General features: G+C 34.1%; 1 protein-coding gene across 6 annotated transcripts; it reads left to right on the forward strand.

Moving 5' to 3' along the window:
• The first annotated feature begins 12,350 nt into the window (after positions 1-12,350).
• LOC130899875 (helix-loop-helix protein 13) lies at positions 12,351-25,643 on the forward strand. 6 transcript variants are annotated; one of them, XM_057810040.1, is made up of 5 exons: positions 12,351-12,556; positions 15,434-15,570; positions 18,679-18,808; positions 22,772-22,983; positions 24,191-25,643. In XM_057810040.1, exons 1-5 carry the CDS (start codon positions 12,507-12,509, stop codon positions 24,295-24,297), a joined length of 636 nt encoding a protein of 211 aa, XP_057666023.1. In that variant the 5' UTR covers positions 12,351-12,506; the 3' UTR covers positions 24,298-25,643. The 6 variants fall into 6 exon arrangements, with proteins under 6 accessions (XP_057666023.1, XP_057666024.1, XP_057666026.1 ...); XM_057810041.1 differs by having other exon boundaries at positions 22,775-22,983; XM_057810043.1 differs by having other exon boundaries at positions 18,679-18,787.
• The last annotated feature ends 1,034 nt before the right edge of the window (positions 25,644-26,677 follow it).

The raw sequence follows: 26,677 nt of genomic DNA on the forward strand, positions 1-26,677 counted from the left end.
TTTCTTTTTGGCGCACTCGGAGCTATGTTCGAATTGTATGGTAGGTGTTCTAAAATGTCATTGGGTTACAAGAGCACTGTGGGGATGGGCATTAGATCAGAACAATTCCAGAAGTCAACATGTCATTTTGTTTGTTTTAAATTGCTCTCCGTAAGCGTCACAAAGTTTCATAATATGAATCTGCATTAATTGTTGTTCCAGGCTATATAAACTCCACAAGCAACACATCTGTTTGGTTCCAAGAATAAGTTTCTATAATCTTACGGCTGTTAAAGTTTCATTTGAATTTTGTGGGTCTCGTTGGAGAATTTGTATGCATCCATTATTGTGATTGTCGTTTCATTTCGAGCGTGTCTAATCACCTGACACAATGGATTTCAAAAAAACTTCTCCAGTTTTATAAAGGTCAAAAAACTCAAACTAAACACCGATTTGGCGAGATTTGTATCAGTCAACATCGTTGGGATCCAGCGAGAGCAACTGTCCAGTAACGATAGAGTACAGAGTAATTTTTTGAACTTCCAAAAATTAAATCGATAATTCATTTATGGTGAAGCTTCGTGTTTCCCTAATCGCTTGGTCAACTCGCTGAATAATATCGTCTGTATCTATAGGCTTGTATCCTTGACGCCCTTCATCATGAACATCAGCTCGATTATTTTAAATTTTCGACCCCAACGAAAAATGCAATCACTCATAAAGGTGTCTTCATACACTCGACTCATTCTTCGATAATTTTCACTGCACCAAGTCGTGGTTCAATCGACCGTTTGCGTACGCAAATCTTCCTAACCGGTGCCTAATCATTCGTGCGTTGTTTGATGAGTTGAATGCCAACCAAAAACCGTCCGCACAATGTTACACAATATGGAGAAGCTGATTGAGTCAGGTAATTATTGGAGATGAGACCTAAGTATTTTTATTATGATCCTGAGATCTGTAAACAAAGTCAGCTGTAGGCATAAATCGGTGAGAAACATCTAACGTAGCGAAGAAATCCATACTGAAGGCAATGTTGATGATTCTTTTCTAGATATTCTTAAAGGAGAAACACCATAAAGCACGACCAATATAGATCGAGGTTCTCCGTACTAACTTAACCTAGATATCCTTGCTATTACTCTAAAGAAACCTATCGTGATGGTATATAGAAAGACAAAGAAGCTCTAATCGTAGTCCTAAATTATAAACGATTGTCAAGAATGCTTTAGTTGTGTAGATTTGTATGGAGACTATTGTGAAAGTCGATAATAAAATTTTCAGTAAAACTTTACGTGTTTGTTATTTATCGAAAAATTCCGAAATTTAATTGCTACACCTCGTATTATTAGGAATGCAAACCATTTGATAAAGACTTAGGTGATACGATACATTGTGTGCTAATCTTTTTTGAAAAACACCGTAAATCTTTGTAATATGATCTCCCCAGGTTAACGAGTAATTTATTTTTACATTGTTAACAATTCCAATGCCATTTGGTTTCGGAAGGATGGTACATTACCTTATTTTAATGATGCTGTCCGACATGAAATTTTTCAAGATAAAGTTGGACTTGAAGAAGGGGTAGAATAGCGTGCCCATGCCAGATTTCCCGATTTATCGCCTTTAGATTATTTTTCCGGAAATAACCCACAAATAAAACCCAATAATTCGGACGAACTCAGAACTAGAATACTGATAACAGTTAAAAAACAAATCAACAATTTTTTTTATTTTGTTCAACATTTTCAGCAGAAATATCATCATGTTACGGTGGGTATTTTATGAACGTACTGTATGTTATAACCACATATGTTTGGTAAACCGTTTATGTCTTAATTAAAATTTTATTTTCCCTCAGTATCATGAGAAAGATAAATAAGTATTTAGAAATCATCTGCTTTGAATTACTAACTGGAAAATATCTTATAAAACAGCTTAAAAATTAAATACACAAACGTACTTCGAATAAACCAACAAACATATCTAGCAAATACACCATGACAAAGAGATCATGGAAATTTCTATCTGGTTGGCTTATCTTTCCAAACAATTGAATAGGCGGATGGGATTATAACAGGACCGGAGTGCTATTAATGAATCAATCAATATTTATATTAATAGAAATAATAATAATAACGAAAATACTCTTAAAAAAATACTTCATTCATTTAGATATAGAAATACGAGCCCTTACGGGGCCTAGTTGCTGAGATATAGGGCATTCAAAATTTTAAATCAAAATAAAAAATTTGCCATAAATCGAGAACGTCTTTAAATTTTTTTTTCAAATTTGGTGACCAATATGCTCCTTAATAAAGTATTATTTTGATATAAACAAACTTTAGAAAAATGTAACCAGTGGCGCACTGTCAGGGTTAGTCACTTTTATCCCCTTATTTTTTACACCACCGGAGCAAATTCTTTTTTTTATTTTGTTTTAAATTGTTAAATTTTTAGTTGAAAAACTTATTAACCTTTTATGGAACTTAAATAAACGATGTTGTAGTGTTGTAGAAATTTGCATCTAAACAAAAGTCTGCAGGTAATTAAATACTACTCAATATTTCTAAATTATAATCTAGTATACACGTGGCATATTTTTGATAGTTCGTGACACTTTGTGATGATTTAAGGGGAAGCTCAAAAAAATGGTGGAATGGCAGCTCGTTTATATCAACAAAGATTTCGCAATCATCGAATTCCACATCATTTTACATTTTCAAGTATTGAAAGAAGGCTGAAAGAAACCGGAAACTTGTTAATTAAAATAAATAATGCTGGAAAGTAACGTACAAGAAGAACTGTGCATCTGGGAGAGGAAATATTAAATAATATTTTTGAAAGTACTCGAACTGTAGGTCGCACTTTACGAGTGGACCATTCTACTGTATGGAAATTTTTAAAATAACGTGTTACATCCATACAAATTGGCCATTGTTCAAGCATTAAAACCTAGAGATTTTCTGGTTCCGTATGGAATTTTCAACTTGGTATTTACAAAAGTGCCGTGAAAATCGAAATTTTCCAAAATATGTGTTGTATACCGACGAGGTTAGATTTACGAGAGAAGGAATTCTCAACTTTGGAAATAGTCATGTTTGGGATGAAGAAAATCGGCACTTTATTCGTGAAAGGGGATTTCAGCATAAATATTCGGTTAAAGTGTGGGTGGGTAAGGTTGGAGATTACTTAATCGGGCCTTACATTTTACCAAATAAATTAGATAGAGCAATTTATACGCCGTTTCAGGAAGAAATGTTGGATGAATTGTTGGAATATGTACCGTTAAATATTAGACAACACATGTGGTTTCAACTTGAACAGACGTTTTAAAGAAAAATGAATTGGTCGGGGTGGACCCAATTGTTGGCCTCTAAGATCACCTGACTTAAATTCAATCGATTTTTTTTATATGGGGATATATGAAGTCGTTTGTGTATGAAACAATCATCGAATGTGAACAATTTATTCTCAAAGACACGTTTTTCAATGACAAAACGGTGTAATGAGTGTATTGAAGTAAGCGGCCAACAGTTTGAACAACTACTGTAACTTTGTCAATTGTGTTATTGTTCTAATACAGTGCTGTTTAAATTTAATTTGTGCTATTATTATTTTGATTTTCATTTCCAATTTTGTTATTATTCTAATACATTTTTGTTTGAAATTGAGTATGAATAATTTTTATTTGTTTTGAACTAGCTACGCTTAATCATCATTCGAAATTAAATGAATAATTAATTAATTTGTAAATTACTTACTTACGTGCTTGCAGACTTTTGTTTAGAGGCAAATTTCTACAACTCCGTTCCTTTTAGCTCCATATAACGTTATTAGTTTTTTAACTTAAAATAATCAGCAGTGACAACTAACCCTGTTAGCGCGCCACTGGTTAAATTTTTGTTTTGTTTTTCTTCAAAATATTACTTTATTAAGGAGCATATTGGTCACCAAATTTGAAAAAAAAATTTAAAGGCGTTCTTGATTTATGGCAAATTTTTGATATAAAATTTAGAACACATATCTTAGCAACTAGGCCCCGTAAGGGTTCGTATTCCAATATCAAAATGAATAGAAATACCCTGTAGATAAAAAGAGGCATAAACAATAATAAACAATTAAACAAGTTACATATCTTGTATTATTGATATTAACTATCATTATAAATTTCAGTTTCCGCCAGCCTTTTCGCTCGATACACATCTGTTAAAAATACCCTATTATAGGCAGTCGTAGCTTATGGGTGGTTGTAGCAGGCAAACTATGTTTGACACATGTAAGTGGGACCTCTCGTGTACGCCACGTGAATAAGTCACGTGTCGGCGAAAATCACAGAATGTAAAGATTTGTCACCGGCAGGCATAAGTGTGCTTTGAAATTGACACACCCACGATGACATAACCTATTATTGACAGTGTTTCTGATAATTGTCATTTTTGAAATTGAGATAAGTGTGTCAAGAATAAATTATTTAGTATATTCACCAACATTTATATTTTGTTTTAATGTAGTTAAGTCAAAGCTGTGTTCCTTATGTAATTTACGTTCGAAAGTAAAAACCAAATATCTTTAGATACAAAGAGATCTAGAAGCTTTACCGGATTAATTTGAAATTAACGATACAATTTCTATGATGTATTAGAAATCCACTCATAACCACCATAGCTCGATCAATTTCCAAACAGCAATTTACCTAATAACTAAAGATAGCGTAGAGGGAGTTTTAAAACTGTGAGGTTATGTCTGTTTGTTTTGCTGTGTATTCTGCTCATTTTGGTAGGATTGATTATTGGTCATATGGCTGCAAACATTGCGGTAGTAATGGAAAATAAAACTTGCAGTTACTAAATATGAAAATATCTCAACTTAAAGCCAAGCTGTATGCTGTCAAGCGTTGTCTTGCAGCGATATCGCACTGCGGATTGGAATATCACGTCGTTTTGATTTGCAGACGGGTTTCACCGTGTTTTTTTAAGAGGTTAATATAATACTACACGTTTATAGTTCATTGTTCAATGAGAAAATCAAACGCAATTACTCCTCTCATGCCCCAAAACAAGGTACACAACACCTTTCCCGCTGACATTGTAACATTGGCTTTATTAACGAATGGCGTGCCTTCGTCTTTCTTCCTGCACTCCATAGACGCGCGTTTACTCTCTGAAATACAGTGGTGTACCCAAGTCTCGTCTTTGGTGAATATTCGGTGCAATAAATTTTCTCCTTTCTCTCTATACCGCAGTAGAATAAGCTTGCAAACTTCCCAATGTGGCTGCAATTTTACGGTAACGTACACGCTGACGCACGTATAGCTATGTTCTGACGAGCCGTTCATGTGGCAAGTTTGCCACAATTTCTCGGCCTTTTCGAGTAGCGGAACGCCATTCATACGCAATTAATAATGATGCGTTGCGCAATAGACTTTGGTACATCCTTCTCGGTAATGGCTATAAGTAAGCTGAAAAGTGAGGTTAAGCGGTCTTGGCTGTTTTCTACGCTTCGTCAAAGCTGGTATTTTCGCAAAATTCTTGGAATTACAGTGCCCTTTAAGTCAGTGTCTTGCACTGCCACACTGTTTACATGAACTAAATTTTTAACATCTTTCGAGGTGGTGAAGCGTTGAATTACATTCTTTAGAGTCTTTTGGCTGCCTTTGTTGTTGCATTTAGAAGTGGTTAGGTTAGGTTACGTTAGAAAAATAATAAAATTTTGCACTTGCATGACCAGTAGAACTTCAGTAGCAGTTCGGTTCGACAAAAATCATATGTGTGCTACACATGCGCGTAACTCCCGGAATTATGCGAAAATACCGAGACGTACGCTTTATAACAGACCAGAACATCTATTGCAGCGACTTTTCCTTTTAATGTTTCTACCACTATCATAGAAGAAACATTATTACATGTTCTAGTTTCTTTCCTAATCAAATGTTGCTCTCGGTAATATTTCGTTTGTAATCGTAGTTCAGCACCCTTGGAAGATAGACCCTCGTATTTATACGTAAAACTCTCAAATGATTACGATTTTTTATTTTTTTGAGTGTATCGTTATTTTATATTCGATTCGTCCACCTCTAACTAATAACTTTCGTTGAAATATCGTCCATCTTTGATATTTTGAAAGATTTCAACCGGATCTTAATTATAACGTCAAATTGTGACAGATTTTCATCGAATATTTTATTATTTTTTTATACGGAATTATTTTTGGATTTTATTTGTATCTTAAACTTTTCTTATTACCCTCGTATTTAAACGTAAAACTCTCAAATGATTAAGTTTTTCTATTTTTTTGAGTGTATCGTCAATTTTTATCGGTTTCGTCCACCTCTAATTAATATTTTCGTTGAAATATCGTCCTACTTCGAAATTTCAGTGAATCTTTCTAACGACCCTCGTATTTATACGTAAAACTCTCAAATGATTACGATTTTTTATTTTTTTGAGTGTATCGTTATTTTATATTCGATTCGTCCACCTCTAACTAATAACTTTCGTTGAAATATCGTCCATCTTTGATATTTTGAAAGATTTCAACCGGATCTTAATTATAACGTCAAATTGTGACAGATTTTCATCGAATATTTTATTATTTTTTTATTTGGCTACTGCTACAAATATATTAGTCACCATATTAAACTATTTAATTTAAATATTGTAATTCGTTTTTATTTTCCATTAGCGCCCGGAAAACAACAACGTCATTTAAATAAAATGTCTGTAGTAATAAGCTATACACCGTTCTCATATAACCTGTTAACATAATAGGATTTTTTATCCAAATCCTATCTCCCCTAATAAAATAAAACCCGTGATAACTTCTTTCCGGAACTAAACCCATAAAATGACAGTAATCTGCCGCACTTGAATATGTCGGCAAACAAACTAGTAACAATGAATAACAATAATATTTCCGCAATTTTCCCAGGGGATGACGCTACCACCCTCTCTCTAAACTAGGGCTATAATATTTTTTGGACTAGGCCGCGTTAACCGCTGGCCCTTTGTCCTTAGCATATTGCCTGTGCTTATGGGAGTGTGGCTTATCAATTAGGAATGATGTATACGAGGGTGTTTATTTTTTTATCTGTTTATTCAGTATATAGTGCATTATATCAGTTTAATTCATACGTATGTACCTAAATGAATAAATACAGAATTCGCCGCGATAGTTTATTTTATTTTATCCGTATACTATACATTTTTACCACAAATTTTCACTAATTCTCAGTCAACCTATTGACAACCTAATACTGTAATGAAATAATTAACTTAATTTGATATAATGCAGAGCTTCATAATTCTTTTGGTTCAAGTGTTTTCTAATATATGGCACTACAAGAAACAAAGTTTCATAATAACTCTAAAAGACGCAGTTATTTTTGTTCAAAGTGATATTTATTAAGAAAATGAGGATAATGGAAATTAAAATAACTACGAGTGTTGTCTGAATAGTTTTCGATCTTAATCTGAAGATGTTAGCACTTCTCAATAAAATATCAGGCAATAGTTTCTGTTTAACAACTCCATAATTGAGTCGTTTTGCAATAAGCCTAGGCAAATGAAAGAGCAGTTAGGCATTGTGTACGAAGATGATTTACTATCGTAAAATTTTCGACAGCTGAATGCAAACATGGTCGTATTAACTTGACTGACGACGAGGGATGGCAAAAAATCAGCGATATCATCAACAAAGTGCACCAAATGGTACTGGACGATAGGCGGATTAAATTTAGAGAAAAAGAATTGGTTATCAGTATATCAAAAGAACGCGTTTGTCGTAATATACTGACCGAAGAATTATTCATGGGTAAGCGTATTTGAATAAACATTTTCAAGGAGTTCAAGCAAAATGATTGATGATTGATTTTTTGCGTCGATTCATTAATATATATTTAACCTGGATACACAACTTCTAGAACGAAACGATAGTCAAACCAGTGGATTGTGAAGGGCGACTATCATCAAAAAGATAAAACAATTACTGGAGAGTCATCATTGCCTCGTAAAGTAAAGGGAGAACTTTTTATAGGACGAACGCATTTGAAGAAAAAGAAATTGTTTTCCCATCAAGACAACGCATCTTTCCACACTTAGGTCACCGCAGTGGCAAGAATGCCCGACTTGCACTACGAATTGGTTGACCACCCACAGTATTAATCAGATCTCTCTCTCAGCGAGCTTTTCCTGTTTCCTTATCTTAAATTTGTCTTGCAGGAAAAAGATTTTTATTAGACGAGGACGTAATCCCAATCGTAAACGCCTATTTTAAGCAAAAATTCGACAGGGTTAAAGAAATTAGAGCATCAGTGGACTGAAAATTAGCTTGATGTTTTGTGAAATCAATTAATTGTCCAAATAAGGTTTCAAATGTAAAATAGCTCGACTCAAACACATGTATTTTTCTGCATTTACACATGCGACAATTCCAAATTAAATTTTGTTTTATTCCAAGTAACCCATTATTGAATTAGTTTCTTTATCCGCTATCCACACAGTCATCATCATCCAACCTGCGTGATCTAATCTTATGTGTAGGATAAGAAAACGTGGAAGGCTGTATTAGTGTAGTGGAAAGTTATTCTGACTTGCGTGAACTAGACCTAATCTAAATAACAGATCTTCAAAACTAAATCCACAGAAGCCAATAGAAAAAATTGAATACTTATGATTGATAGAAGATCCAACAATAATCTCACATTTTCATACTGTATCATATCTCGAATCATCTGAAAAATAAAACGATATTTGAAGAAATATAAGTACGACCCTCGTATTATTGAAAGTGTGGACGAGTGTCGTGAATTGCGGTCGAAAAATGGGAGGAGATCTCATTGATTTTAAGAAACTACGAGAACGACGTTAACTGAAAATTTGCTGCCAATTTCACGGTCTTTGAATTCCCTCTGTATCTGGTGGTGATTTGTTAACGTTATACGGCCATGCGCACTCAGATCTATTTGTCATGGTTACATCAATTAATATATTATCTGTCCGACGATTAGATCGAGTACAAGGGATGTAAAATTCCCACAATTAATCTGGGGACAAGAATTAACAGCAGTTGAATGCTTATCAGGTATTATGAATATATATACTATTAATTTGTTTTCATTGCCAATTTATTGAAAACCCTTAGTTGTATGTTTTACCGAAACTTATTGAATGTATAATCGATTTATATATTTATCACTAACAGTAAATATAAGTTTATACATTGTGTTTTTTACTAATAATTGGTACACGTTTCTTTTGAGTGAGCATGGGTCATTTTAGCGCCGGAGTCCTTTTAACTTTAGGGGGTCTTAATCTTAATTTCCGAAATAACACAAATCAGTGATATAATATCTGAGACAGTATTCGAATTTTCTATCGTCTACCACAAGACTTATGAGTTCTGAATTGTTTGTAGTTACAGAACAGTTTCTATAACAAACTATTGACCTTAGTGGAGTCCTTACCTCTAAAAAGCAAACTAATTCTATGTGGCGATCTCAATATTGATTATTCCAGTGTGAGTGCTGGTCAATAATGTCTTCAGTCAGTTTTTGAATCTTTTGGTATGGTCATGGATATAACTGCACCAACCAGGATAACTAAGACCAGTTCTAGTACTATAGACTATGTCGTGTCATCGTATGACCTAGAATTCACAGACTGTACTGTCTTTAATTCAGGACGCATGAAGCAGTGTTAACAAGTTTTCAAAACTTCAAGCACCGTTGTCAAACAACTGACTGGAACTTTCTCTCTGGTGATGTGGACTTCGAATTTACTAGACTCATAAAAACACTAACTAGTCTGGGATCCAATTCTTGTCTCCTCAGGCGTATTAAAAATAATCAAAATAAACCCCTTTCTCTAAAGAAACATGGTGAATGATCTAAGAAATAAGCCTTCTTCATCGAGATATCTTTAATACTTATTCCAATATTTCACAGTTTCTTCTTTATGTCTGTAGTTTTGGCAGAGCTTCGCAGTACAATTAATGACATCAAAAATAAATACTCACTGATGGTCTTACATTAAAAATGTTTCATATTCTGCCCCAATTGCACATTAAATCACCTTACCACTTTCAATTAACGTTTCATTTCAAAATGGCACTTCTACTAATTGCTTTAAGAAGGCAATTGGTATTATCGTCCAATTGTTTAAAAAGAATATTTTTATTATTTTTGTTTAAATATAAAATACTTACCATCAATCTGGGTTTTTAAGTAAAAAATACACAAATGATACTAAATTCTTCCTCCTGAATAATGTGTACTCTAGCAGAAACAGCCATCATTCCACTGCAACAATTTTTTGTGATTTTTCTAAGGCTTTCGATTGTGTTAATCATAATATTTTAATCAACAAATTGCAGTACTTACTCATTGTGGTTTTAATTTGTATATTGAAATTTTATTGTATTTTTATCTTTATTTAGTTATTTTTATGTTTATTTTTTAGTTTTCGCAAGCTTTTGTCTATTGTAACAATTTTTGGAAATAAAGCATTTCTCTCTCTCCCTCTATATATATATATATATATATACATATGAAAAATATAACAGAAGACATGTATTTCGATTTCATTACTTAAATACATTTATTCTCATTCTGATTAAATTAGTAGTATATTTATGTCATTGTTTATAACTTTTTATTGTAATAGAAATATTGATTCAATATTTCAATTAATCAATATTTCAACGTCAATTCGAGTATTGGATTTTGAATCCTATGAGTTTGAAAATTTATACAAGCATTAATACTATCCAAAACCACCGAAGATCTTAATTAATTATTTCCCAGACAATGAATACATAAGTATTCGAAAGCTCCGAGAATATATCAAAGTTAGTCCACTTTGGTGTTTTGTTGGCACGTTCCCAATAAAAAACCGTTCATAATATGCAGTGTAGCTCCGCTGAGATCTAGGATCTATCGAGATCCACTAGCTTCCTTCCTTCCCAAAAAACAGTGAACTTCTCTTTAATTCAAAAAGTCTTGGGTGGGTTCGTACAAGTATGTTGGTTTTTCCTAAAACGTGCACCAGGTAAATCATACTTACATAGTGGACAGCTGATGCGAATGTATAAGGTTTTACCGGAGAAATGTCCAGGTTTAGTTAACCGAAAGCCATAAGCCATTGCTAAACTTTGCACTGTCACAGTACTATTTATTCAGATCTATGACGAAATTCTTGCATGGGAAAACAATTGAATTCAAAGGTGATGTTGAAAATGCATTGTGACAATTTCATTATATTTATGTTTTTGTTCCATTGTGAGCAATCGCGGCATCCATCTTCAGTTAATATGCGATGTATCGCACTTCCTGAAATGCCTACTATGTCCTCGTGCTCGCGCACTTTCAGTCAACGATCATTCAGTACCGCTTTATGAATATTCTTCAACATTTATTAGATCATTAGATCTACCACTGCATTGCTGGTCTTCGCAGGACGTTTGCCCTCGTTTAAACTTTGACCAATTTTTCCATGTTTACAAATTCACTGGAACGTTCACTATTGATGGATGCCTAACAAATACTAAACAACGTGGCATCTTCAAACTTGAAACATATGCTGTATAGATGGTGTATTTTCTAATACAATGGTATTTTGCAAGAAACTACCGCCATCTCTAGGTCAGGCCCGGTACTTCTGGGACCATTCTTATAAAAGCACTAAAGCGTGTGGGAATTGTCTAGTTTCAACGTACTTACGATAAAGATTTTGAAGAATTTCATAAAATGTACAAACATTTAAATCGTTTTGATGCCAAATAAGTAAAAATAACAATATGTCTTATTTATATCCAAATATTGTTTTATTAGATCATATTTCAATATATTTTCATTTTCTTAACACAAAAAATTTACTCTTTTTATAGTTATCGATGCTTTAAGTTAACAATACCTTTTCCAAATATATTAAACTAGTTGTTTTTCAACAAAAATACGTGAAAAATCATGAAAGATATTTTTGCTCACATACACTTTGGTTATAACATCTTAATTTTTATATTTTATCGTATCGAACTGCATTTTATATTTTATATAAAAATTTATTGAAAATATTGTTGACACACCCTATACGTAACGCATTAACTGCAGATATCTGCAAATGATAGTTCGTTTTCAGCCTGTCAGAAACAAAACCTCTCCAAGCATTCATAATTCATCAGAGCATCCTTTAAACATAGCACCTCCCTCTAATGGTCTCCATAGCGGCATTTCAACCAACCCCTATTTGTAAATAACTATTCGATTTCATGAAGCGTTCTGATAGGCTCAATTCTAAGAAAAACCCACCCTAAATCGATACGGTTACCAAACCCCTTTCAGCTTCTGTATAAATTTATATAAACGGAAATTGTTTGGACGAACTCTCAGTCGTGAATTAATTATTGTCAGAATTAGTTGTAATCCGAACATTGGTAGCTTATCATACTGTTCACTTTTTGTAGCATAAAGTGAGGTTAAATAATTAGTCAATATTGCTCCGGCGGTGATTACAAGAAAGCGTTGCAAAACAATGACGAATCGCGTACATCAGTTACCGGATTCATCATCTTCACCACCTTCGTAAGCATTCAATTATTCATATTTTTCTGTTTCATTTTTGTGGTTGTGTTTATGAAGTGTTTTTAAAATTATTGCAAACAACATGCATGTCCATATTTTAATAAAACAACGATTTTGCACTTTTTATCCGTTCTCGTCAAACAAAGATGTACCTACTACTGGTTGTTTTTATTTAAGCTGGATTTATAAACTAGGTTCTCGCCCGCGCTAAGGCACTCGTTGACGTTAGGTTCGAATTCATTTTGGCTAGGCGTTGGATCGCGTTTTAGGAAAAACCAACATATCAACGTCACTCTAACTTTCACTATATTTCAATAACGTCTCCTCCTATTTCTTACTTACAAGAACAAAAGAGGGGCGTTATCGATAAGGGTATTGACTGAAGTAATCGTCCACCCGCCATTGAAGGGAACTTATCTTGAAAGAAGTCTAAGTTGACTCTAAATATTGTCATGCTATACGTAGCGATCGTATATCAATTGACTCGCACAGGCAGATGCATAGTTCGACGTTGGTGTCAATGAAGAAATACTTCTTTGTTCCTTTATCTTCATCGAAAAGGCGGTGCGTGTTTCGGTTGTCGTTCCCAGCATTAACGAACACGGGGTTGCAAGAAAACAATATGTCTTCGCTACCCAACTGACGGACGCCTCACCTAGAAAATTCTTTTGAGAATTCTAAATGGTCTTTCTTTTATAACTTTAATTTTCTAATACCATGCAATAAATCTAATCATCTCCAATATACATTGTAACACATTTCAGGGAAAATCAGCATATCAACGTTCCTCTACCTTTCTTCTTACTGTTTCATGACACCTACTCCTATTTTCGATTAGATTATTGACTGAATTAATCGTCCACCCACGATTGAAGCGAACGCATCTCGAACGAAGCCTAGCCCGACTCTAGCCGAGGACGCTAAGGTTAGGCACACACGTGGAACATTCACTAAGTTTAATTTCACACTTTTTATTCACTTAAGCTTTACGACATCCATTTTAATATGGAGGAAGTGATTTAAAGAACATTTAGAAATAGGACAAAAGATACAGGAGCTAGAAAAGAAAATGACATAGAGCTTCATGAAAAAATAAGCAGAGGAAAGATCAAATAAACAATAGAAGAACATACATTAAGGAAAGTATGAAGACAAAACATCTGGGTACTGGAATTTGTTGACCTTTACTCAAATGCACAACAGAGAATATCGGGCATTATGTTGAGTAAAGCAGTTTCAAAAATAAATGTATCCTCCATTTTTAGAGAAAACACTGAGTGAAAAAGAGGAGTGTACAAGGATATATTGGAAAATTGTTAGCCTGCTATAGAACCAAACAAAATTTCAAAGTCAAAATATTTTATTACTCAACATATTCTCCTCTTAATTGAATCCATTTATTACAGCGAACCTGAAACGTCTCTAGACTAGACATCCACAGTTTTTATTACCGCCTAGTTGGAAGAAAATTTACGACCTTTTAAACTTTTTTTCAGTTGAGGAAAGATATGATAGTCGGACGGAGTCAAATCTGGTGAATAAGGGGGGTGTTCTCGTAATTCAAACCCTAAATCACGAATATTTTGCATGGCAACATGAGATTTGTGTGCAGGGGCGTTGTCCTGCAAAAACAAAACACCTTTGGATAACTTTCCGCGTCTTTTGTCTTTAATTTTATCCCGTAGAGTGGTCAGTAATGTCGAATAATAATCTCCAGTTATTATTCTATTCTTATTCAAAAAATCAATCATGATTACTCCATGGCAATTCCAAAAAACCAAAGCAATAACTTTTCCAGCAGATTTTTGGACACGAAATTTCTTAGATCTTGGAGAACTAGAGTGTCGCCATTCCATCGATTGGTGCTTTGTTTTCGTATCGTAGAAATGTACCCAAGTCTCATCCGTAGTAACAATTCGGTTTAAGAAGTCTACATCGTTTTCAAATCGAGCACAGATCGAACGCAATGCACGCGTTTGGTCATTATTCAAACATTTGGGGATCCATTTTGCAGAAATTTTTCTGATGTCCAAATTGACGTGAACTATATGATGAACGCTTTCGTATGAAATATTCAGTGCATTAGATATCCGTTTTAGCCCAATTCGACGGTCTAATAAATTCATGTCATGAACTGCATCGATATTTTCGCGGACTGACACAGAAACTGGCCTTCCCGATCGGTCATCATCTTCAATAGAAAATTAACCTATTTTGAAGCTTGCAGTCCAATTTTTTAAGGTTGCATACGAAGTACATTGATCAGCCAGAGTATTTTCGTAAATCTGCTTACCTCTTAACCCTTTTAAATACAGCTGACTTTACACTGACACTTCTAATAATTTATTGTGCGTTTCCATGGTAACGCAATATTTTGTTTATGCATGGAACCGGTCTAGGCTAACTAGATATCAATACAGAAGATCTAAATACACATTGCTGCGTCATAAAAAATCCTTTCTCTACGTAAAAAGAGAAAATATATAGAAAATTTTAAGAAATAGAGGGGTATCAAGGCACAGTGTGAAATGTAGAGGGACGTAGGAATGTTTGTTCACTGATTTTTGCCTATTTGGGTTGCTATATGCCAGAATTACAAGAAAAGCCGTGGAGTGGTTATTGGTTATCGCGACAAAAAAATCGTGTCGCACTATTTATAAACGACCTCTTTTCTCAAATTCAAAAAAAAAGAGCTTAGAATCGAATCAGCGTTAAACTTATAATTTAAATATTTTGAAATTGATATTTTTTGGCTTTGCATGTATTTGAGCACGAGACCTGTGCACAATTTGTAACCTTCTATTTTCACTATGACTATAGCACAGTCTTTTGGATGTTTCCCTATGTGTAACGCACTTTCCTTCCTTTCTATTTAAGCTTACAATTTGGATATAGTGCAGGAGACATATCTGAAGATGAAGTTTCCGATTTGCCAAGCTGCGTCTTTGCTTCAAGACCTTCGTCAAACTCAGGACTTCAGCATCACTATTTGACCAGCTTGCATCACAATTCAGGTAAGATTATACATAATCAATCAATTTGATCTTTATCCAGACGTTTTTAAAAGTTAATGTTAATAAATACAAACTAAATTTTATATTTTTCTACCGTTGCACAGTTGGCCCGATGACATCAAACGTGGTCAAAAGTATATGAAAAGTTTTTATTGTTAAGAACAGATTTCGTTTTGTGTATTTTTTAATCATCTTAAGCTATTGTCGCTATAACTCGTTGTGAATTCAGTTGAACTTCTTTCGATGAGAACATAATCAAATCCCAGATGTTTTTAACATCAAGTGCTGAAGAATTTTCGACGATAATCCTTATCCTCGTTTATGTGGCAATTTCCTTAAGCTAGTAATAATTGGTTCGGATGAAACTAGTAAAATACTAAAAAGATCTGCATTAGTGAATTGCCTTGACGATTTTATAGTGTTGTTTCTCCGATATGCTTCCAAATCTTTATTTCTGGATTCTTGTGCTTCTTCGGTTAGTTGTACCCAATTCTTCCTCAACAGATTTGATTTTTCTTCTTTTAGTTGCCTCCGTACCGATTTCAAAAGTTATTTCGGGTCATCCCATCAATCATCTAATAATTCCTTTGAATACAAGGAACTTTTGTGATAATTTTTTTTAATAACTCTTACAGGTTTGAAGAAAAGTATATAAGTCACCTTATATTTGACACCCTGTGCCTACATTCTAATAAGATATGTTTTACGGTGATTTCATGGTTACAAGTTATACAAACAGGTTCGTCACATTTACGTAATTTATATTAATGCCTAAGCTTAGTGACGACCTATTCTTATTTTGGTTATTACGGTCTGTTTTGGGAGGTCCTTGCATATTCGCGACCACTGATTATCAATTTCCTTTATCTCTCTAATGAGTATTAATTTTCAACATCTCTGCATACGTAGCGTTTTTTATATTTTTTCAGCGTCCTTGCATTCTTTGATTAGTTGCAGTTGATTGTAGCTCTAGAAGGTTGTCTATGCGAAAATTTTCCAAGGAACTAAAGGCATTTTAGGATTTTGTTGAGGTAGCTCTAGTCTTATTTGAATGTGAATTAGAACAGATCAAGTGCTGTTCTCCTCCAATTACATTTCCAAAAAGAAAGGAACCGCACAAGTTCAGCCACGATCCATTTCCCTGCGCGGTCTCTTCCTTGGACCAGTTACAGAAGTTGAAAATTTTGTTTTCGTTTTGGCTTTTGATTCATTTCGAGTGATTGTTGTATATGTCACCGTATGATTGTGAACATCATTAGTTTATAATCACTCTCGCGATATTATAAACGTTTATTTCTCGATAGTTTATAATCTGTCAACATCGAATTGTCAAATTGTAAACTGTTCGCTGATTGATTGAACGTGCAGTGTTAAGCGCCGCTAACTTTTGCGGTCATTCTCTAGTCACTGAATGTAAACAAACAAATGTTCTTGTGATTTTCAATAAGTCTTTTATATATGTTTCAAATAGTAGATAGATTTATATGTTCTAAATAGTAGATTAACTCTTTTCATATTTAAAGTAACATTTTTAGTGTATAAGAAACTTGTGCAATATTATTATTTGTGATTTGTGAGGCTATATCCAATTATAACAATATCCGAAATTGAACAGGTCCTTCCGCAAAACTCACCAGTTATTGTGGATGAAGAACAATTTACCATTACAGAGGGTACAGTGCAAATAGTAAAAAGTTGGAATGGACAAGTGAAAAAATACGAAGTTTGATCAAATTAGCTAAATCTCAGGGAAGCCGCGCAACAAATAATGATATTATGAATGTTGGTAACCAAAAGGTTTTAATAATAAAAAGAAAATAGATCTCAGATCCAGTAGTACCAATAATTCCAACAGAAGCATATTACCAAATAATATTCGACGCACATATTGCGCTACAGGTCATGGACGACGAGACAAAATTGTTCACGCCTTGAGAAATAAATATGTGGTACCAATATTTGCGATAACAATGTTTCTTATCCTGTGTAAGACATGTCTTTCAAAGAAAAGCTTTCCTAAAACAGGGATTGATTTCTGACGACTTTAATCGAAGAGGTCAGATAGATCTTGTAGACTTTCAAACATCTCCAGATGGAGAGTACAAATGGTTACTGCAGTATCAGGATCACTTGACAAAATTTTGCTTTTTGCTACCATTACAAAGTAAACAGGCAAAAGAAGTGGCAGTCGAGATTTTTAAGATATTTTTAGAAGTTGGCTGTCCACATATTCTTCAAAGTGATAATGGACGTGAATTTACTGCATGCGTATCAAAAGAAATCATTAGTTTGTGGCCTGCTTGTAAGATTGTCCATGGGAGACCTAGATATCCTCAAAGGCAATGAAGTATAGAACGTTCAAACCAAGAATATGGTGTGTTACATTTGCAATAAAGAAGCTTCTGGAGCATATACATGTATGAAATGCAAACAGGTGGTTCACACAATATGTGGAGTTGTGTCAGAAGAAAATGAGGGTTATGGCTCACAATTGCTATGTAATCTGTGTCTGAATCCACCAATCGGGGCCGGTTCATAATTTGACGGATGATAAAACCGGATATATTATGAACCCTGCATGTTATTTCGCAATTTGACGATTCGACATTGACAGATTGTAAACTATCGAGAAATAATTACGTAAAATTGTAAATGGTTGGTTGCAGTTTACGATTATTCGTCAATTTATAATATCGCGAGAGTGATTATAAACTAACGATGTTCACAATCATACGGTGACATATATAACGTCAAGGTAAAGAACAAATTTTGGATATAGTCTATTTTATTCATGAAAATAGTTTATAGAATGAGAAAAAATTGTCTTTTGAAGTATGTGTATTCTACACAGAGATAAAAAGTGATTTACTATTGTCGATAATCATTAAAAATTACTACTTTTTTCATCATCAAAATACATGATTTTATCTTCACGCGCTTTCTAAGCTTTTAATTCTAAATTTCTGACACACTTTATCTTATATAATTCTCTAAATTTCATCGGCTTGATTATTATTATTCTCATTAACGTTTTTTGTACAAATTTTATCTAAATTATCGACATATACAATGAATGCATCTACTAAGCGACTTTTTCTTCACTTGTAGACAGTCAATGCAGTGGACCTCTTTCTAGTTCTGCGGACTACTACGGATCCTCGCCTTACAGAGTTCAAAGACACGCTGCCAACATTAGAGAACGAAAAAGGATGCTGAGGTCTGCTATTGGACCCACCGGGTACACCTATCTTAATATGTGATGCATTGCTAGCTGTTTGTACTTATGTTACTGATTGCTCATATGTTAGTATAAGTTATTTTTATTTGAGTTTTGATTATTATTATCTCTAGATACTATATCACCCCCCCTCGGAATATCTACCAAGTAGAAAATCCGGCGGATCTATAGGGGCGGGCTACTGGGACTGTATTCCCCTAAACTTACATTGGATAAAATGTAAATCTCAAAAATTAACATTCTGTCGATAACAGAAGATTATGTAGAACATAATGTTCGGATCTATTTTAAATTCCATTCAATTTATTGTTGGTTGATGGTCGAATAAACACGGCCAAACATTCAAGACTTAAGAATAGTAGGAAGTGTTCATAAGGTCAAGTTCTTTTGTTGTCGACATGGAAGACTGTAGTATAATGTAAGAGTTCCTTGATTTTTTAAAGCTTATATCAATGAAAACGTAGACGAATGACTAGAAATCCAAGTTTGGGTTGTCCTACGATTTCCTATGGGGTTGAGGCTATCATGGTGAAGATAATATGTTAGATTAGTTACATAGCGTGCAAACCTTAATTTTTCAGCAACGACCTTTAATAATTTACACCAACTGTTTCAGTCACTTTTTAAACTTTCGTATCACCAAATACTGTGACCCCCAATGGGAATTGAATCGTTTCAACATTGCTCTCAGCCTTGGCCAATATGGCCGAGGAGATAGAGATAATGAATTGTGCAGATTTAAAAAAAAGCAGAGGCTCAAAGCACTATATCTACAAGATGGGTTCAGATGCAAGAGAGCCTCATAACCTTAGAAAGCTTGAGCGATATCGTTATGTATCGACAAAAGCGTATGTTGTCTTCTGAAGTAAAAGAAAGTGAATTTGTCATCAATTTTCAGAGTTCAGCAGATCTAAGAACAGAGAACTGTTTCTGTCTCACTGAATTTAATGTTAAAGTTTGTGGATGAATCTGATCTGAACGATCAGAAGAACCGAATTTGTTTCATACCCCCAGACTCCAAGGTTATCCTCCCATTGTTACTTTTCTAGATCCGCCACTGTAGAAGATATATGTATCATTAGTTTTTCTCAAAATCCCCTGAACAATCCCAGGCCACAACTTCAAAAAATCCTCATTTCATTAAACAAATCAATCATAATGGTTGAGCTTGGTTTTTGTTATTATTTAGTGCATGCATCTTTTATTATAATTAGTGGATATATGTTGTTTGGTTTATTATTTTAATAACTTCTGATATTCAATCAGTTGCACCACAACTGTGATCTAACAAATTAAAAATGAAATTAGTCAGCAACATTTTCCATGCACTAAAACATTCGTAGTCAAATGCCAGTGGCAGTGGCTCAGCGGGTTGTAATAATGGACCAAATCGCATTGGCGAAGGTTTTTTCATTCCCAAGATCTACCCAATAAATAGATAGTAAATGCATAGTGGAAGAATGTTGCAAAGATTATATATAATATAGATTTGAAAAATGGGTTTTATTTTGTAACTTGAGTAATTTCATTTTGTTTTAAGCTATTTTTTCGGCTTCTGGCTTCACTGAAGTCCTCCACTAAAGGTTTCTAATTCATTCTTGCAACTTCAATTAATATTATTGTTAAACCATAACAAAGGCTCTGCTTCATATCTTATATATTAAAAAAATTGATGATTTCCATTTCGAGTCCGTTCAGGCGTTCTACCCAACCGATTTGCTTAATTTTTTTTTTCAATGAAAGGTATTGATGCACATCAACCATCGGATTTCATCTAATTTTCACCATTCTCAAGGTATACTCAAATGCGATTTCCCCCTGTACATTACTTATGGGAGCTTTTCACATACACACGTTCTATCCTCAATATCTCAGGTTCTATTCAAGATAGAGACTTCGTTTTGGTTTAAGAACACTCGCTGAAACACCTTCTTTCTTTTGAGTTTTTGAATACTTAAATCGGTTGAGTTGGAGAAGAGCTAGGCGCGAACATTCAATGTGTAGTTATGGATTTTTGTAGGTTTTTGGCAATTTTTCTACATTCAAAGATCTATATCTCTGGTTCTAATATAGCTACAGATTTCGTTTTAGTTTAAGAACATTTGCTGAAATACCTTCTTTCTTTTGAGTTTTTGAACACTTAAATCGGTTGAGTTGGAGAAGAGCTAGGCGCGGACATTCAATGTGGAGTTATGGACTTTTGTAAGTTTTCGGCAATTTTTCTACATCCAAAGATCTATATCTCTGGTTCTAATATAGCTACAGATTTCGTTTTAGTTTAAGAACATTTGCTGAAATACCTTCTTTCTTTTGAGTTTTTGAACACTTAAATCGGTTGAGTTGGAGAGGAGCTAGGCGCGGACATTCAATGTGGAGTTATGGATTTTTGTAGGTTTTTCGCAATTTTTCTACATTCAAAGATCTATATCTCAGGTTCTAATATAGCTACAGAGTTCGTTCTTTTCTATTATAATGATTTCTGATACTTATTTAATGGATTCGATGCGAGCGAAGCCGCGGGTAAAAGCTAATTGTTTTTTAAGTGTCTTTTAATAATTTTTAACTTCTTTTAGCGGAAATATCTACAGGAATAATCAGCATAATTCCAATTCATTATGTATTGAATTATCTGCTTGGTTTTTCTATTTTTTTTATATGAAAATAAACGGAAGGCTGACAGCATGGCATTTAAGAACACCCGCGAGTGTTTTGATAAACAATGTTCACTCTATAGCGCTATGTTTGCGAATGGTAGGTGCAATACGAGGATGGTCCCAGAAGTACCTCGCCTGAACTAAAAATGGCGGTAGTTGATTGAAAAATACCATGTATTAGAAAGTACATAATATATATAGCATATGTTTCGAATTTCAAGACGCCACGTTGTTTAGTATTTGTTTGGCAACCAAGACCGTGCGCCCTGCGAAGACCATCATCGCAGTGGTCGATCAAATAAGGTGACAACTCCAGAAATATTGAAGAAAATCCACAAAGCGGTGCTGGATGATCGTCGACTGAAAGTGGTAGGCATTTCGAACAGTGTGGTGCATCGCATATTAACTGAGAATTTGGAGAAAGCTGTGCTTAAGATGGGTGCCGCGCTTGTTCACAATGGGATAAAAATAGCGTCTTGAAGATGTTTTCTACAAGCGTTGGGAATTGTTTCACAGAAATAAAGCCGTTTCATAACCATGTATGTAATGTGGGTTCCTCATTTCATATTGGAAACAAAAGAACAAACAAAACAATAGACTGAAAAAGGAGAATCGGCTCCAAAGAAGGTACAGACGACCATCTGCAGGCAAGATCATGGCGTCGGTTTTTTGGATGCTCGTTTCTTGAAAAAGGAAAAACTATCCATGGAGAGTATTATGCGAGCTTATTGATTTGTTTGAACGGAGAAATCAAGCAAAACGTCTGCATTTGGCTAAAAAGAAAGGGTTGTTTCATCGAGACAATGCGCCAGCTCACACATCCGTTATTTCAATGGCCAGAATGAATGGATTAAAATTTGAATTTCTACCTCATGCATTCTACTCGCCAGATTCAGCCTACTCGGAAGACTTTCTGTTCCCAGACTTGGGAACTTGGCTCCAACAATGAAGTATATATTGAACATCGCTGGGAAAAGTCTGTGGAGCCAAAAGGAGATTACATTAAAAAATAGATATATTTTTTGCCATTTCTGGGACCATCTCGTAATTGTCGGCACGCATAATCAATTGCCTACAATGGATTTCTATTCCTCTTTGGTCGTACATCGATACTCATTTTCATCAACAGCCCGTTCTTACTTCCTTCTGTTTTAACTCTGTAAGTCTCTTCTTCAATCACTAACTCAATATCATAAAATTTGCTAGAATAAGTAAGATTAATTTCTTATCAAAATTTTCTGACTGTAAATTAATGATTGACTTTTTTTGGCTTTAAGAACAATATGTTCTATTTCAATTTGTTTTGCAGCAGTATAAACTCTGCGTTCGACGAATTACGTATGCACGTGCCAACTTTTCCTTATGAGAAACGACTAAGTAAAATCGACACACTTCGACTAGCTATTGCTTATATCGCTTTATTAAGAGAAGTTTTAACAGCTGATTGCGATCCACTAACTTACGTAGAACGATCACTTCGAGGAGAAATTAAAGCTGATAGAGTTAATTGGAATACCAGTGGTGAGTATTCGCTTTAAAAAGAACAGGTATATCCACAAATTAAGTATCGTTGCCGTCTGTCTTTTCGATTATACGGTAACATGTCTTTTAGCTCGTCGTCATAGTGTTGACCACCAAGGTGTGAGAAGAGATGAAAGTTGCTAGGGACGAGATCTGGGTTGTATGGAGGATGATCAAATACCTCCTAGACAACTTCCCGTAGGAGTTTTTTTGTCACATTCGCAGTATGACGTCGAGCATTATCGTGGAATAAAAAACACATCTTGAGAGTAATCCTAGGCGCTTGTTTTGTATTTCGCGGCGCAATTGCGTGTACACAACAAGTGCATTGATTATTTGGCCTACATTTTATGTCCTTAGAAACGGTACACATGAGTTTGTGTACCTCTATTCTATTGATTGCCGTTTCTGGGGTGTCAAAAGATACCAAAGTTTCATCGCATTCAACGACGTCGTTCTTTATAGTGCAAATGATCACGGCCTTCATTAAACTGCCTGAACCATTTTCTAATTATTGGATCACTCATAGCATATTGTGCGTAAAAAGGCCGATTCATAAACTTTCCGTTTGCCGTTATAGTACGCAGGTGACGTTTGCCGTTTGACGTTCGTAACAAATTTCACACCCTATTCATAAACTTAGTGTTGCAGCAGTTAACCTAAAAATTTTGTTTTCATGATATTGTGTTTTTGTTTGTAGTACGGTGTTTATGTTCGATATTATTGAAAAGAGAAAACCAGCAAAGCCAAAAGACCACCATAAACAAACAAACAGAAAGAGAAATGACACCATTATCACGGTCTAGCGTGGTACGTCAAAATCACGTGACAAACGCAAACGGATGTGATTGCTACGAACGATCGACGGGAAAAGATAAAATTCGTTGTTACCAACGGCATACCGATCGGTAAACGACAACTGTGAATGGTCTTATGCATTTCAATGTTTTTAATTTTGTAATAGTAAACGTCTACGGTAAAGTCAAATTTATGAATCGGCCTTAAACCTTGCAAATTACAAATTTCCCTTGTTTTAACTTTCTTTGCATTTAAAATCACAAAGAAGACAACGGCAACAGAGATCTGAAAATGGCGTACATTTCATCTGCTTGAGGTAGATTAAATACGAAACTTACATTGTGAATATACCTCGTACCTAACCAGGTTTCCTTCCAGTATTTATTTTATCTGTTTTTTTTTGTTTTAGATTTAACAGCGAGATTATCGTGGATCAACTGGGAAAATTTGGGAGTTACTCCAAGTAGACGTAGTGCTTTAACCTCACTAGCACTTACTTCTGACAATAACCAATGAATAAAATGGCTTGAATGAAATATAGTTTCATAAAAAGAGGGATTATCAAAATTATACAATGGTAAAACCCCATTTCAAGACTATTCACTGGTATATCATTGAGGGGTTAAATAAAAAGTGGTCGCTAGTTTTATAAGGGCATAAAATTTATAAAAAGTTTTTTTTTATAAATAATTATTTCGATGATTTTTCGAAATCACAGAAATATTTTCTGTTCCATGTTTTGAAAACAAATTTGTTAAAGTTTATAATATAAAAAGTAGAGAAAAACGGGATTATAATTGGAAATAATGATAATAACAAAAACAACAAGTTGTAAAAAACTAGCTAAGGAGATAATATTGCCCTGGAGATGATTTAGTGACTGGGGACAGAGGAAAATAGAAAAGACGACACTTATGTGTAAAACCAAACAATGTGAAAATGTCTTAATAGATTTAAACAATGTTATTGAAAAAATGGTAAGAGAATATACCAAACCGTCACAACAAAACTTCTGGGTTCTTTAGGGCCGGTCGAAACTACACCGACGGTTAACATCGGTTCGGTATTATAACGTATTTGCAGCCATCTGTTGGCCAGTCGGAGCTTTGCGCCGAAAAATTTGCGTTGGCTGCACTGAGAGTTTAATTTTAACCAATCAAATTCGAGTGAACTGACATTTGCCGAGGAGAGTTTGTCAGTCACAGAACGAGTTTCCACGTTTAGTTTGACACTTCAAACTGAACTTTCGATACAGTTGAACCAACAGTCAACCACCCGTTCGACCCCTGGCTAACGTTTATAATACGTAAATTCGGCTTCAACCAACAGATGCATATCAACCTATGGTCTTAGGGACTTTATAATACCGACCCTTAGTGAAACAAATACCTACACACGATAATTGTTTTGTTATTAAATGAATAATCAGTTTGTAAGAGGAACTACTTTAATAACAGAAGTCGAATTTTGTCGTAAAAAATAGTGCTAAATGCAAATTACTTTTTCGAATTTTAAAATTGATTTTTCAAACACACGAATTTGTTAAAAGTGAAAAATTAGAATGTAACTAGTAGTGTAACATAAGTTATTTATTTTAATGAAGAAATCACACAACTTTATAACGAAATTTTATTGTATTTAAATATTATATCTGCATTGAAAATTACTATGGTGTATTTCATTCAATCCACAGTTCAAATTTTGAATATTCTACCGTCAAACTGCTGTCTCTTATCAGGTGGTTTCAACCGTTTTATAGACCATGATGTTAATGAATCTGGTAGAAATCAAATAGTTTTATTGATTAAAATTTTTATATGTTATTGTTTTTCTATATAAGAAAATAAACCTTATTTGAAAAATAGTTTTTTCATTGCATTCCCCCTCACATTTCCATAAAATCCAACTTTTTGAACTGCTTTATATGCATACATATGATTTTTTTCACTTTTACTACATACACTGTGGTATATTGAGGATGTTCTCTGTTTATTTTCAACATCTATCATTTCTCTTCGTATTCCTCGCGCAAAAAGAAATGGTCGATCTTTATTTCGTACATAAACACAGACGGAATCATTTCTACTGATATTCCTCTTCCAAAAAGAGGTAGTAATTCTATTCTTTACACAGAAACACGAACGTCACTATTAAGTGTTGTGGTCTCATAGCTCAACCGCGTCCTTCAGACTCGATTTCAACTCGGGCACCTGAGCTCTTACTATATATACTGTGGAACATATTTCATCATGAAAATCTCTTTTTATGTTATGAGAGTTATGCTTAGTAAGAAACAAGGCTCCAATATCTCTTTACCTGTGAGAACTGTGTGAGAATGTAGGGTTCCAATAAACCTACAATAATTTCAAAAACTGCGTAGTTATTGATAATATGAGAAGAAAACTAACTTCTCATCATTTCTTAAAGTTTCACTAGAAATGGTGGGTTATAAGGGTGTTCTGATACGAGCTAACTGATATATGTCTTCTAATGATAAATCTGTCTGTACATCTAGAGTACATCCATATGGAAATTCTCCTGGAATATTTTCTATACTTATTCTTGAAGTTTCAGTATCTTCTAGTAAAACCTAAATATATTCTTTTATAAAAAGATATATTAAAATATATTTTGCCCCATTAAAGTTGAGACTTGAGACAGAAGTAGACTTTGAAAAGAAGTAGGCTTCTTAAAGTATCTTTCCCAGTAACCTTTCACAAAGACAGGATTGATTATTGTATGAAGTTTCTTACTCTACAACGTTGATACAGTTACTCTATGATAATTATATTTTCTACATCACAGTTTATCATGTTTTGTAACTTTTAGCTTTTTTCTTCGTTTGTATCTTTTTTGTTTTTGCATAATGAAGGTTTCACCTGTTTAGCCCATATTT

The sequence above is a fragment of the Diorhabda carinulata genome, chromosome 12 (genome assembly GCF_026250575.1).
Source record: "Diorhabda carinulata isolate Delta chromosome 12, icDioCari1.1, whole genome shotgun sequence".
Classification (NCBI taxonomy): Eukaryota; Metazoa; Arthropoda; class Insecta; order Coleoptera; family Chrysomelidae; genus Diorhabda; species Diorhabda carinulata.

Bases quoted from the DNA above. Each gene is read 5' to 3' on its own strand.
- LOC130899875 (XM_057810040.1), top strand. From the start codon at position 12,507: ATGACGAATCGCGTACATCAGTTACCGGATTCATCATCTTCACCACCT. The intron at 18,809-22,771 runs GTACACCTATCT...TTTGTTTTGCAG, and splicing joins TCTGCTATTGGACCCACCGG to CAGTATAAACTCTGCGTTCG. The intron at 22,984-24,190 runs GTGAGTATTCGC...TTTTTGTTTTAG, and splicing joins AGTTAATTGGAATACCAGTG to ATTTAACAGCGAGATTATCG.